Source organism: Astyanax mexicanus, unplaced genomic scaffold, assembly GCF_023375975.1.
Source record: "Astyanax mexicanus isolate ESR-SI-001 unplaced genomic scaffold, AstMex3_surface scaffold_49, whole genome shotgun sequence".
NCBI lineage: Eukaryota > Metazoa > Chordata > Actinopteri > Characiformes > Acestrorhamphidae > Astyanax > Astyanax mexicanus.
In genome coordinates, this window is record NW_026040059.1 from 505000 (window position 1) to 520195 (window position 15196).

A 15196-nucleotide genomic window follows, 5' to 3' on the forward strand; every position below is an offset into this window, starting at 1 on the left:
AAGCTATCATGTGTGCGACTTTCGGCAACGTACACGTTATCGTTGATTTTTTATGAATTTTTATTTATATTAAATAATGCTTAAAATTCAATAGCTCAAGATTGGCACATACTACCACAACGGTTCTGCCATCGTTTGAAAGAGACTTTCTTAACCTATCATGTGTGCGACTTTCGGCAACGTACACATTATCGTTGATTTTTTATGATTTTTTATTTATATAAAATAATGCTTAAAATTCAATAAGTCAAGATTGGCACATACTACCACAACGGTTCTGCCATCGTTTGAAAGAGACTGTCTTAACCTATCATGTGTGCGACTTTCGGCAACGTACACATTATCGTTGGTTTTATATGAATTTTTATTTATATTAAATAATGCTTAAAATTCAATAACTCAAGATTGGCACATACTACCACAACGGTTCTGCCATCGTTTGAAAGAGGCTGTCTTAAGCTATCAGGTGTGCGACTTTCGGCAACGTACACATTATCGTTGATTTTTTATGAATTTTATTTATATTAAATAATGCTTAAAATTCAATAACTCAAGATTGGCACATACTACCACAACGGTTCTGCCATCGTTTGAAAGAGACTGTCTTAATCTATCATGTGTGCGACTTTCGGCAACGTACACGTTATCGTTGATTTTTTATGAATTTTTATTTATATTAAATAATGCTTAAAATTCAATAAATCAAGATTGGCACATACTACCACAACGGTTCTGCCATCGTTTGAAAGAGACTGTCTTAACCTATCATGTGTGCGACTTTTGGCAACGTACACGTTACCGTTGATTTTTTATGAATTTTTATTTATATTAAATAACACTTAAAATTCAATAACTCAAGATTGGCACATACTACCACAACGGTTCTGCCATCGTTTGAAAGAAGCTGTCTTAAGCTATCATGTGTGTGACTTTCGGCAACGCACACGCTATCGTTGATTTTTTATGAATTTTTATTTATATTAAATAATGCTTAAAATTCAATAACTCAAGATTGGGACATACTACCACAACGGTTCTGCCATCGTTTGAAAGAGACTGTCTTAAGCTATCACGTGTGTGACTTTCGGCAATGTACACGCTATCTTTGATTTTTTATGATTTTTTTTTATATTAAATAATGATTAAAATTAAATTACTCAAGATTGACACACACTACCACAACGGTTCTGCCATCGTTTGAAAGAGATGTGTGCGACTTTCGGCAACCTACACTGTATGGTTGATTTTTTATGAATTTTTATTTATATTAAATAATGCTTAAAATTAAATTACTCAAGATGGGCCACAGTACCACAAAGAGGGGGGGAATTTATATTTATTTATATTAAATAATGCTTAAAATTAAATTACTCAAGATTGGGCCACAGTACCACAAAGAGGGGGGGAACCGGAACATACCATTTCACACAGCAGGGGGGGACCGGAATAAACCATTTCACACGGGGGGTTGTGAAATAACTCAAGATTGGGCCACAGTACCACAAAGTTTCTGGCATCATTTGAAATCTGTCCTTGGCTATCATGTGTGCGAGTTTGGGCAACTTTGACTGTATGGTTGATTTTATATGAATTTTTATTTATTGCAAATAATGCGTTAAATTCAATAACTCACGATTGGCACACACTGCCACAACGTTTCTGCCATCATTTGAAAGAGACTGTCTTAGGCTATCATGTGTGCGACTTTCGGCAACCTACACAACAACATTTTTTATGAATTTTTATTTATATTAAATAATGCTTTAAATTAAATTACTCAAGATTGGCATCACATGTGCGACTTTAGGCAACTTTCACTGTATGGTTGATTTTATATGAATTTTTATTCATTGCAAATAATGCTTTAAATTCAATAACTCAAGATTGAGCCACGGTACCACAACGGTACTAAAAAATCACAGCAAGTAACAAAATATTTAGGTTTGTAGCATGGTATTGTGCATGATATCATATGGCACACCCCCAATTGGAAACTCACCTGGGTTTCTGCAGTTTACAGTGTAAACTCTTCAGTCCAGCAGAGAGCAGCTCCACTCCTGAATCCTGCAGGTCATTGTTACTGAGGTCCAGCTCTATCAGGGAGGAGTTTTCTGATTTCAGAGCAGAGCATTGAGTTTCACAGTGTTTCACTGTGAGATTACAGTCAGCTAGTCTGCAAAGAAAGAGTAAACATAGTACAGTTAAAACAATGGAAGAAAACTCCACATTAATGATCTAATAAGATTTATGGACAAATTACATTACTTGTTCATATTTTTGCGGTCTGCAGGCTTATCATTACAAATGTTACTTAGTAAATCAACAGATACTGGATAATTTCCACTGCCTTTAATGGATTTAATGTTTTCAGCAACTCCATGATTAATGTTTTTAAAAACAAAAAAATATATATTAACCTAGTGTTTCTTTAATTGGTAATATGGTTCATTCACTAACACACCACTAAAAAGAGACTAAATAAATCTGTTCATGCTATCTCTACAATTGACCATTTTAGATATACCAGTCTATAAATTACTAGGTATAAAATAAGCACATTAAAGTCTTTCCACCATAAACTGACAAAGACTAAAAAAAATATATATATAAAATACACCAAATATTTATTTAAGAACTGATGAAACTTCCACTTTTAATTCACTACATATTTTCCCTGAGTTTAATACTTTTACTCCGATACATTTTAACGTCCTACTTCGTTACTCATTACCAGGGACGTCATCAGTCCTTCTTAGGGGCTCAGAAACCACCAAAGATAATCTACGTTGTCTCCGCTGAGCACACACACGCGCACGCCCACACACACTATATTAAACACCTCTTTATTCTACTGTTGTCTGACGGGATGTCCCACTCCACATACGTCCTGTATGTTTCTGCGTGCGTGTGCCCCTTCATTCACACTGGAAAGCGACAACGCGACAGGCCACCATTCATTTCCTATGGCAGGGTGCGATTTGTCGCTGCGACATGTGAGAGGTGACAAGTGAGAGCCGACAATCGACAAAGCGGCAAAGCAACAAGAAGTTGAAATTTTCTCAACTTTATGCAAATGATTTATGATGCAGTGAAGCGACATTCTAACCCAATCTTTGGACCAATCACATACAAGGCGGTCCGAGGTCCTCAGGCTTCTGCTCTCTGAACTTTTGGTTCCTTTTGCTGTGCATTCTGTTGAATGGGGTGGACATCGATCTGCGGGAATGGCAGGTAAATCACAGAAACAACCAAGAATCTAGCAAGCTCAAGAGTTATAGCTGTAAAATTAAAGTGGCCAAGGGATTCCTCATGTTTATACCATACGTTTCATGTATACATGTATATTTCTCAAGCGGGAATCAAATTTACTGGATGGTATAGCTTATATATATAAAATTTTATAATTATATTTATTATTAATCATTTTAGTAATCTTAATTTAGTTAACAAATACATATTTACTAGAAACATTTATTAAACCTTTTTTTTCGTTCCTTTTTTGTGCCTTTTTTCTTGTCAGAGGCTGGATCATGATACACGTGAACGTTGAGCTTGTCACGCCCACAAGGGACAAAATCGGGGAGACACAAGCGACTCGTCACGAACGCAGGGTGTCTGTGTGCGCATGTGTGTGTATATGGCAAGCCAAATAGGTCAGAATTCACCTGGGTCTGACGGCGCATAAAGCATGCGTAATGCTGAAAAAACGCAGACCAAAAACGTTGTATAGTGTGTGGCAGCGCTAGGCGCTAACGTAATTCCTCAGGCCTTTCATATGCAAAACGGACAGAATTTACGTATCCCCTCCTTCTCCAAGCAGTTCAGCCTTCTGACTCTGTCAGGGAACTTGCTCTCCAGTTAAAATAAAAGCCCCAAGTGCTCCAAATGTTTGCTTTGTTGTTAGATGTGCTAAGTTCCTTTATTTCTGGCTAAACTGGGCTTTACAAAATTTTGTCCCTGACAAAAACATAAAAATACGTAATAAAATGTACTTATTTTAATCAACCGTTAAAACGACACATTATGCCGTAACTATGAAATAAATATCTCGTAATTATGAGAAGTTTTATGTGTGTCTATCACAGCACTACAGCCTTTCTCCGACTTAATGTCACAGTTAATTGAATTAATAAAATTCTATTTTACACTTGGCTTAATTCACAAGGAAATCTTAGTGTCACTGAGCGGCATTGATGGCATTTTAATAAGCATTTAAACACTGCGAAGGATTTTGAGTCTTGGCGTTTAAACAGCCGTAAAAAAATAAACCAGACCTCTCTGTATAAATCCTAAAGCCAGGCAGACTTTTTGAATGAGCGCTATCCGTTCAGAAGGATGTTAATTAACATTTGCAACACTGCTATAGACCTGTTATTTAATAAAAATGTTTATTAAGAACTGACCTTCCCATCTACTCTAATATAATTAACAATGTCTAAAAATATAAAACATTTTCTGAACAAACAATTTTTTTTTAAATATATAGCCTATAGCAAAACACAAAAAAACAACAAATCAGGCTTTGTACTGTACACTCATTAAACCGAAATAGACCAAGAACAATTCCATAATTTACAATGACTGACTACTCTCTAATATAATAAAATGTTTAAGAATATAAAACACTTTTTCAAAAAATGATTTTTTTAACTCAGTTCCGAGCTGCGAGAGACAAGGTGCAGCGCATTTTGCCCAAACAATAAAACATTTTAGTAAAAACAGTGATAATAGTATATTTTAATACCATTGCTTTGGTGTTTAAACTACACTCAATCCGACGATATTTATTACGTTATTTCATATATTTTATATTTTAATATATGTGACCATGGTGATGAGAATTCCCAGCACTTTCCCAGCACTTTCCTCAGGCGGGTCGGTCGGGCTCTGTTTGTTATTGCTATTTTTTATTTTATATAAAGCTATGGCGTGATATACACAATACAGCAGTAACAAATCAAAATGTTTTTCAAAAAAAGTTGCACAAGTTAGAATGTTGTAATCACACAGCTCTGGAACTGCAGTGAGCACACAAACACACACACACATACACACACACACGCCCGCACTCCTGCACTGCACTGCTCCTCATCTCTGATATTTTTTAAATATTCAAATTAAGTTCGAATTCATAAATCCTCACAATCAATTTTACAGTCCAATTTATCATGCATTCTTTATTCCAGCACCTTATGTTGATTTTATCTCCTCTCAAACATACAAGTGTATACCATTATTTTAATTGACAACACTAATATACATATAACTGCATTTTACATTTCTTACATTCATTCATTTATTTACATTTAAATATCCACTATAATAATTAAAAGAAAGGAAAACAAATGCAGTTAATTACAGAATTTTGTTGTGATAAATCAGATCACCCTTTTAATTGATTGACACCACTAATTTTTTTTAAACAACAGGTCTATAGCAGGTTCTAGTGTTGCAATGTTAATTAACATCTTCTGAACAGATTTCGCTCATTCAAACAAAATGTTTTTAAAAAGCTCAGGTTTAATGTTCCACACTAAAAAAAATGTTTTGTTCAAACTGGGCTGGGGCTCACAAAAACAGTTTATGGAGCGGGTCCGGTCGGGCCAGGTCTGGCTGGATTTTTTGGGCTGGATCTAAGCTCTACTGCTGCTTACTCATGCTTTAATGTTACAGTTCATAATCTGTCATTTTGTTTCAGGACTTAAGAAAACTGCCCTGTTTCTGCTGAACCGAGCGCATATACACAGAAAGAGCTCTGGCTACGGGCTGTGTTTGTCCTGCAGTGTGAACTCCTATATCGCAGCATGTAAGTGCAGTGTGAGCTTATGAATCAGAGGCGTATGAGTCTGCCTGACTTTAGGATTTTTACAGAGAGGTCTGGTTTATTTTTTACGGCTGTTTAAAAGCTGAGATTCAAAATCCTTTGCCGTGTTTAAATGCTTATGAAAATGCCATCAATGCCGCTCAGTGACACTAAGATTTCCTTGTGAATTAAGCCAAGTGTAAAATAGAATTTTATTAATTCAATTAAGTGTGGCATTAAGTCTGAGAAATGCTGTAGTGCGGTGGTAGACACACAAAGAACTTCTCATAATTACGAGATGTTTTTATAATTAAGACATATTATGTCGTTTGAACGACATAATAAAAAGATACTTTCTCATAATTACGGCATTATCAGTAAAGCCAGAGCAGTAGATTCTCTGCACTGTCACTGGGATTGATGAAGCTTTAATTTAAGATTTTATGTAAATGTGCTTTCTCTTGTTCTCGTGCTGTTGCTACAGCCAAAGGAATTGTGAGCATCCTTAAGCCTAAACATCTGAAATAATAAACTAAATAACTAAAATAAACTCAGAATTTTGCTTTTCCACATCATTTATCAAAACTGTTTCAGGATCTAAATGAATAATTTTTTTCATTAAAAAAGGAAAATGTTTTTTTGATATGAGATTTGCAAATCTCTGCATTCTAATATAGTTATATTATTTACATCTGCACAGTGACAACTTTTTTAGAATTCGGTTTGCAGTTTAACGTTAATAGTTATACATATTTAGGTAATTTATTGTTTATTTATTTATGTAGATTTTTTAAAATAAGTATTTATTTTAATCCAGTTTGGCAGATGCCAGTTGAGCAAGTAGAACAGCTTGCCATAGTTAGAATGGGAATTCTGACCCTGAAGCAAAAGCAGGCAAGAAGAAGGAAGACATAGGTAAAAAAAAAAATTAGACATAGGTTATAAATATGCCATAATGTTATAAATGAAAATTATTTTAAAATGAAACGTTATTTTAGATATCTAAACATTAGCTAATTACAAAAATTCTAGATAATGCAAACAGTTTATCAACATGTTACACTATTAAGAACTTTTAAGTAAGTAGGGTAAATAATTTATTAATTTTATGAAACACCTTGGTCGTGTTTTTAAAAGCCACAGCTAATTATTTTATATAAAATCACTTTAATATGAGTAAACTTTAATAACACACCTTGTTTGAACAAATAGAAAATATATAATAATAACTAATTACTCTAATAGTTGACAAGAAATAGGGTGATTTTCACAAGCTCCTGACATTTTAGTCATCCCAGTGTTATATTACTCTATCCCAGGCTTGGCATTAGACATGGTGGCAGTAGGTTCCAGCATATCTGTTTCTTAAGAGTCCTAATCTATTGCCAGCGCTTCTCTACTGAGACTACATACACTATGTGTACATTTGCACATCAGCAGCAGCAATGGTTGCAACTTGGAAGTCCATGAATGTAGAATTCATTAGAAAGGGATACATAAATAATAAACACATTCACATTATATACATTTAGATACTCACAGAGCCTTTCTGCAGTTGTTCACAGCTGGAAGCAGTTTCATTTAAATGTTCTCTGATGTGCAGTGTTTCTTCAGGTCTAACTCATCCAGCACCTCCTCTGAGATCTGCAGCATGTAGCACAGAGCTGAACACTCTGCTATATACAGTTTATTTTCTGAGCGTTTCTATGATTTTAGGAACTCCTGAATCTTTCTGGATAAATGCTGGTCTTTTACTTCAGTCAGACAGAGGGACAGGTTAACAGATCTGTCATTAGGAAGATATTCATTTTCCATTGATTCTTTGATGTGCTGCACTGTTCTGTTGATGCTCTCTGAGCTGCTCTCTGTGTGGATCAGGAGCCCCTGTAGGATCTTCTGACCGGACTCCAGTGAGATGCCCAGCAGGAAACGGAGGAACAGATCCAGGTGTCCATTCTGGCTCTTTAAGACTTTATCCACTGCTACACACAGGAGCTTATCCAGTGGAACATTTTCAGTCCACCTAATGAACCAAGGATTAAAAACTTCCAGTGCCTTATTGTTCTTGATCAAGTAGCAGTGAAACACATAGAGAGCAGCCTGGAACTCCTGAAAGCTCAGATGAACAAAGCTGTAGACCTTCCTCTGATAAAGCACACATTCCTCCCTAAAAATCTCAGTGCAGATCCCAGAATACACTGAGGCCTCTGTGAGATCAATACCGCTCTCTCTCTCAGGTCCCCTTCATAGAACATCACGTTCCACATCATCAGCTGTTTAAAAGCCAGTTTAGCCAGTTTCAGAAGCACAGTTCTGTTGGATTCCAGCAGTTTCTCTGGATCCCTATCATAGCTTTCCCCATACTTCTCATTATTTATGCTGGTCTGAGTGATCAGGAAGTGGCAGTACATTTCAGTCAGAGTTTTAGGGATTTCTGTATCACTCTGTGTCAGGATTTGCTGAAGCACAGTGGCTGAGATCCAGCAGAAGATGGTAATGTGGCACATGATGCGGAGGCTCCTCGCTGTCTTAATGTGGGACATGATTTTCTGGGCTTGGTCTTGGTCACTGATCTTCTTCCTGAAGTACTCCTCCTTCTGTGGATCATTAAACCCCTGAATTTCTGTCACACGGCTGATGTATCAAGAAGGAATCTGATTGGCTGCTGCTGGACGGGAGATGATCCAGATGTGAGCAAAGGGCAGCAGCTCTCCTTTAAGAAGGTTTGTAATCAACACATCAACTGATGATGTCATGGTTATGTCAGACACTTTCTCACACTCCACAAAGTTCAGTGGAATTCTGCTTTCATCCAGTCCATCAAGGATGAACACAACTCTGCATGTATCGTAGATCTTAGGGACCAGATATTTGAGATCAGGGTTGAAAGCACACAGAAGTGTATGAAGACTGTACTGATCTTCTTTAATCAGGTTCAGCTCTCGGAGTGGGAACACAAACATGAAATCTACATCCTGATTGGCTTTTCCTTCAGCCCAGTCCAGAATTAACTTCTGCACAGAGACAGTTTTCCCAATTCCAGCAATTCCTTTAGTCAGAACAGTTCTGATCTTCTTTAGTCTTTCATCTTCTTGTCTTTTGATCTATCTGAGACCACTATCCGCCATGTTCTCATTTTCAGGTTCTCCTTTAGGATCTTCTACAGGTTTAAAGATATCTGAGCAGTTGATTGGAGTGTCCTGTAAGTATCTGCTGGATTTTTTCTCCATCTGTAGAACCTCATGTTCTTTATTCACTACTTCACTCTCTCCCTCTATGATGTAGAGCTGAGTGTAAATACTGTTCAGGAGGGTTCTATTCTCTGGTGTTTTGATTCCCTCTTATAAGCTCTTGTATCTGTTCTTCATGCTGGTTTTATGTTTCTGTAAGACACTCTGCAGAACATCATCCACTAGTTGATAGGAATCCTGATTTATAGACTCCTCTATGTCTGGATGTAAAACAGGAAGTGTTGTAGATCTCTTTCTGCAGCAGGGACAAATAAAGTCTTCTGACAGAGCAGTTCTGTTCCCACACTCCACACCTGGACTGATCCTGGACAAGACCACTCCTCCCACTGTTAAGAAAGATGAAATGTCTAAATATCAAATATATGAAGAAAAGGTTTTCAGAGCGTGTTAATGTTCCAGTCTCACACTCTATAAAGTTTACAAATTAATTAATTTATATTTTAAATTCATAGAATACATCAATAAAACGTGTCATTCTCATCTGTTACTGGATCATACATTTCCCTGATTTTCTCTTAAACTCCTAAATCGTTCTATTGGTGTAAAAAATGCACGTAAAGTAAATGGTGCAGAAACTAAGAAATTTAAAGTTTAAGAAATATAATCTTAATCAAAAGAAAAAAAGTAGGACTTAGGCCATTAACTATGTTAAGGTTTTGTAAACGCTGATGTATATGTTTATTATCATTATACATTCTCAATTTTACTGTCAATTTGAATTTAATTAACCCCCATATACTTTTTTCTTTTATGTTTTTTGATTGAAATATAATTATTACAATTTTAATAAAAAAAAATGAATTAATAAAAGTACTATAATACAGGACAAATCCAAAAAGAGGTCATCAAAAAAAGAGAGTCAGGATGAAGGTATGCCTGACAATTTATTCATTCTGACCAGGGCTAAATGAATAATCTTATTTTTATGGTTATCATGTTATGAGTTTTCATGGTAGATCGATTCCTTGGAAGCATGATATGTGTAGGTTGTCATAATAAACTAGGTATAAATTATCACAAGACATGTGTCAAACACTGAGTTGCCACTCTTCCTAAACACAAACCTGGATGCTGGAGGTTCTCCTTTATTACTGAAGGTAAGAGGTTGAATAATTGAGTTGTTACTCTTCATAGACACATAGCTGGGTTCTGGAGGTTCTCCTTTATTACTGAAGGTGAAAGGTTGAATCACTGAGTTGTTACTCTTCATAGACGCATAAGCTGGGTTCTGGAGGTTCGGCTGTGGGTTTCTGCAGTCTGTAAATGAGATCAAATAAAAACATGCTTTATAAACAGATAAGAAAACTGCAGAGTCATCATAAATAAAGCAGTCTCAAGCAGATAAATATTACGTTACAACATTTTTTTATCAATGGCAATAAATTCAGCATGGTCGCACATCTGGTTTGACAGTGATTAGCAAAGTTTATCTCCTTTTTTTTATTAACATGTCTTCAATAAAACCATGCAAACATGTACATTTTTGTGTGGTATTAGTTTAAGCAGACTGTGTTTGTCTATTGTTGTGACTTAGCTGAAGATCAGAACACATTAAATGCCAATGTATGCAGAAATACAAGTAATCCCAAAGGGTTCACATAATTTTCTTGCAACTGTGTATATACTCAGTGGGATCATGCACCTACTTTTTTTACTCACCTGTTAACCTGTACTCATGTGATGTGAAAATAAAGCTGATCTGAATCATGATTAATAATTAAATTACATATATTATAATACTTTCTGCAGCACATGATCTCACAAAGACTCTTCAGATGGTGAAGGAGAATTCTGAATGATCACGAGATCTTCCAGGATCAGAGACTCATTAGTGGAGCTGGTGTTCAGGACTGATGTTCAGTTACTCACTATGGGACAGGGGGTTCTCCTCCAGATGTGGAGAGATGAGACTCCATCGTAGAGGAGCTTCAGCTGAACACCAGAGATGCTGTTCTCTGTGAACAGATTAGATATTATAATATCAACAGTGTGATAAATACATTAATTACTAGTGGAACTACTGAAATAGTCATTTACCACAAGGAAATTCGATTATTATGTTTTTATTTATTGAAGATAAAGGAGCAGAGTTAGAAACACTCCTCTAAAGAAGTGTGGAGCCTTATTGAGGGGAGTTTCTGCCCTCTGTTTTTGTAAACATGAGGAATGAATATGCACGTTCTGGCCCGAGCCCCACCCGACGACCCAATTAAAACCCGACTTTTTTTTATTAAGTACAGTGTTAAAACTGAGTTTTTTTTTTTGGGGGGGCGTCTGTTTAAATGAGCAAAATCTGTTCAGAATGATGTTGAAGAAGATTGTATTAAGAACAGATTTCCAAAAGATTAAAACACCAACAATGTGAAATATGATCCACAAAAATTATGTCGGAATGACCTTCCTCTAATCTAATATAATTTAACATGGTTTAAGAATATAAAATACTTTCTTAACAAACAAACATTTAGCAAATAGCCTGTCCAAAAACACAAAAAAATGGCTATGCCCTGCACACTTATTGAACCAAACTAACAATCATTTAAAATGAATAATTAATTTATTTATAATTAATTAATAATTATTATAATTTCTAAAAATATAATTAACGATGTTTAAGAATATAAAATGCTTTCTGAACAAACAATTTTTTTTATTTTAAGCATATAGCCTTATTTTATAGCCTTTAAGCTTATAGCACTCTGCGCTTAACACACTCTGCAAAGTCGACACACGTGTTGTTTCTATCAACAACTAACTTGAATTAGCTCCATACCTCTGACTGTCCTTCGCATTGGACCAAATTTAGCTCACCTTACGTAATGTTTCTCCTCACTTCAGAGGGCTCCATTTTGTTGGCTATTTAGCTACACACAGTAGTTTACCAGCCGTAACTATAAAATAAAATATACTTGCGCACAGTAACTATTAGTTACTAGCTATATTTTTTCTGACATTTATATGGATTTATATTTATGCTTTCTACACTGACTTACTCCTAGATTAACATAGCAGATGTTTTGCCGTTTGAGAATTAGACAGATATACCTGATGCTTGTTCTCACTCATTCTCTCTCACATTGTGAAAGTACAATTTAGTGACAGTGCCACAATAATAAGATAAAAAGATGAAAGGACAATTAAAAAAAATAGAACATTTATTTAAAACAATAAACTTAGGTTCCTTACTGTATTAAATCTTTTTGCAACAATAATGAATGGCTAATTTTTAGCATGGTTAACTAATCCTGAATTCATTTCTAAAAGGAAAACAATGTTAAAACTGGAAAACACTCATCAATGTTACACAGCCACAAGCTCAAGTGTGGAACGTTAGATATAATTATGTACAAAAAATTATGCTTCTTAACTGTACCGCGGAGCTTTTTAACTGTACCGCGGAGTTCCCCTACTCTCGCGCGGAGCTTTTTAATTGTACCGCGGAGTTCACCTTCTGTCGCGCGGAGCTTTTTAACTGTACCGCGGAGTTCACCTACTCTCGCGCGGAGCTTTTTAACTGTACCGCGGAGTTCACCTACTCTCGCGCGGAGCTTTTTAACTGTACCGCGGAGTTCACCTACTCTCGCGCGGAGCTTTTTAACTGTACCGCGGAGTTCACCTTCTGTCGCGCGGAGCTTTTTAACTGTACCGCGGAGTTCGCCTTCTGTCGCGCGGAACTTTTTAACTGTACCGCGGAGTTCACCTACTCTCGCGCGGAGCTTTTTAACTGTACCGCGGAGTTCACCTACTCTCGCGCGGAGCTTTTTAACTGTACCGCGGAGCTCACCTCCTATCACGCGTCACCTTTTTTTTTTTTTTCTCCTGGCAGTTGTTTCTCCCGGCTGTGGACAGGAACCAGTGGAGCTTGTAGTTCTTTGGGCTAGACATAACTGCTCTAGGGTCATACCCACTTTTACTTCACTTGGTTTTCTTTCAAAGCAAGTCACAGGAGTCCAGGGTGAGTTCCCAAGCACTTCTTTCATTTATTAGCAGTTCTAAGCACTCAAACATAAATGTAGGTAGCATTCAGAGAACAGAGGGCAGAGCCGTGGATGTTAACTAGCCTAACACGAGGCGGAAAGAGAAAGAGAGAGTCGCGAATCACGAATCTAACATTGAACGATTCTGAATCGATTCTCATTAAAAAAATAAATAAATAAATTTGGGTGAAGCTACTGTCGCAGTGAACTCCGCGATACAGTTAAAAAGCTTTCACCACTAAGCAAACACTGGTAATTTACGCTGCTAGTAAATAAACAAGAGTGTTACTGACCAAAATAAACGCTTTAAGATATAAGTTATGCGTAAATATGTATAAGACAATAACGTTACCTGACAAAATCTGTTTAAATGACGTTAACAAACATCACTGTGACAACGCTAGTCACAGTTTCACTGCAGCAAAGGACGAGGACATGAATCACTTAAATAACCAGCCTGTACTGATTTCTGCCCCCAATAACCCTTTCAATAACCTCCAATAGCCTTTAATAGTCTTCAGTAGCCTTCAACAGTCTTACCTTGCAGCCGTGGTGTGTCCATTGAACTCCGTAGTTATAAACATCATGAGGTTAGCAGCGCGCTAACTGACCTGTTTATAATGTGACTCCGTGACTCCGTGACGGCTGCTCTAAACTGCTGCTGTTATCTGGTTGGGCTGAAAGATGAAGTGTAGAGAGCTGTATTATCCAGTTAGTGGGGTTAAAACCTTTATTTTCTACTTTGATTAATTTAAGAAAAGCTGAGCCCTGTAGCCCGTGGCTGGGCTGTAGCTCTGTGACTGGTGTAAAGACAGGGGCTTGTGCTGCTGCAGCTAGTGGTTAGTGCAGCTAGTGCAGCTAGTGGTTGGATGATGAACTGCAGCTTCCTGTGAGCGAGCAGCTTCTCCGGCCATCCACACACAGTCTGATAAACTGCTTAACCTGTAGGGGGAGCCCACGAGCACAAAATCTCAATCCTACCTAGTGGAGCTTTAAAGACTTACAAGTTGTAAATACTAAGTCAATGTTTTAATTAAGTACATCACCAATACAAAATTAGCACAACAAGAAAGTATACTTTATGGAAGTATACTGAAATACAGATTAAATAGGTAAAAATGTAAGTATACAGAGAAAAAGTATACTTTATTTATTCCACATATAACTTTCATATGTGGTCCTAAATCAGATACGTATTTGATCCACAGACATGCAACATGAATGTAACAATAGTATAACAATATACTAATATGGCAATAGTGTTATAGTAATATATAATAACAACAATAATAATAATAATAATAATAATAATAATAATAATAATAATAATAATAATAATAATAACAATAGTGTACTTATTATTACTAACTGTATCCGGACTAATTAAAGTATACTTTTCCTCCTTATATTTTACATTTTTACCTACTTAATCTGTATTTCAGTATACTATAAAAAAGTATACTTTATTTGGCTGTGCTAATTTTGTACTGGTGATGTACTTAAATAAAAATATATACTTAGTATTATTTTATAAAACTGTATAAAAAATGTTATAATAAAACTATACTTTTATAAAACAATTAATCGGAGCCTATATTTTTGCAAAAAACAACAACTGTACTTCAATGAAATTTGCTAACAAAACTGTGCTAATTAACATTGTATGTGTTGATACTACATTCATAACTATTTAGATGTTAAAATTATACTTTTAATATGATTTTAATGACCAGCTGGGCAGCTCACCCAAATATTCTTAAATTCTATTAAACAGTGTCAAAAATAACATATGACTAGTATATTCAGTATCAAACAAATAGTAATTAAGCACAAAATAGTTGTTCTAAAGTACACAACTTAAGTACAGACTTATTTCAGCTAAATTTAAGTATACTTTTTTTCTACACTGGAATAAAGCAGGATTTAGTTTCTTTTGTAATTGTTCCTTAATTTGACCACAAGGTGGCAGTGTTGGCACGTCTAAAGCCTTCACAGGAAACTGCGTGGCCTTCATCCCAAGCTATAGAATAGAATACAGTACAGAAAAATGCATTCAAACCGACCAGTCATTGGCAATAAAATCATGAATAGCTTATTCCGCTGAATTGGTGCCATTTCTGTCTCCAGGAAAATACATGTATAAATGTGCACACAAAATAACTTTA

The 15196-nt window shown here is 35.9% G+C and overlaps 2 protein-coding genes across 4 annotated transcripts in view; one reads left to right on the forward strand and one right to left on the reverse strand.

The window, feature by feature from the left end:
- LOC125797547 (stonustoxin subunit beta-like) overlaps positions 1–13836 on the reverse strand; it is an 83721-nt gene extending 69885 nt beyond the window's left edge. Inside the window, exons 1-7 of one of the 3 annotated variants that reach the window (XM_049473994.1) lie at positions 13572–13836; positions 10924–11009; positions 10119–10311; positions 7344–9380; positions 3131–3216; positions 2840–2984; positions 2000–2173 (exon numbers count right to left, since the gene is read on the reverse strand). In XM_049473994.1, the coding sequence (XP_049329951.1) occupies positions 2000–2173; positions 2840–2919 (254 nt within the window). In that variant the 5' untranslated portion in view covers positions 2920–2984; positions 3131–3216; positions 7344–9380; ... (1 more) ...; positions 10924–11009; positions 13572–13836. The remainder of the gene's footprint in view (positions 1–1999; positions 2174–2839; positions 2985–3130; positions 3217–7343; positions 9381–10118; positions 10312–10923; positions 11010–13571) is intronic. The other 2 variants (XR_007436375.1, XM_049473995.1) reach the window with 2 other exon arrangements.
- LOC125797544 (uncharacterized) overlaps positions 1–15196 on the forward strand; it is a 139957-nt gene that overhangs the window by 109246 nt on the left and 15515 nt on the right. The gene's annotated exons all lie outside the window — the stretch shown is intronic.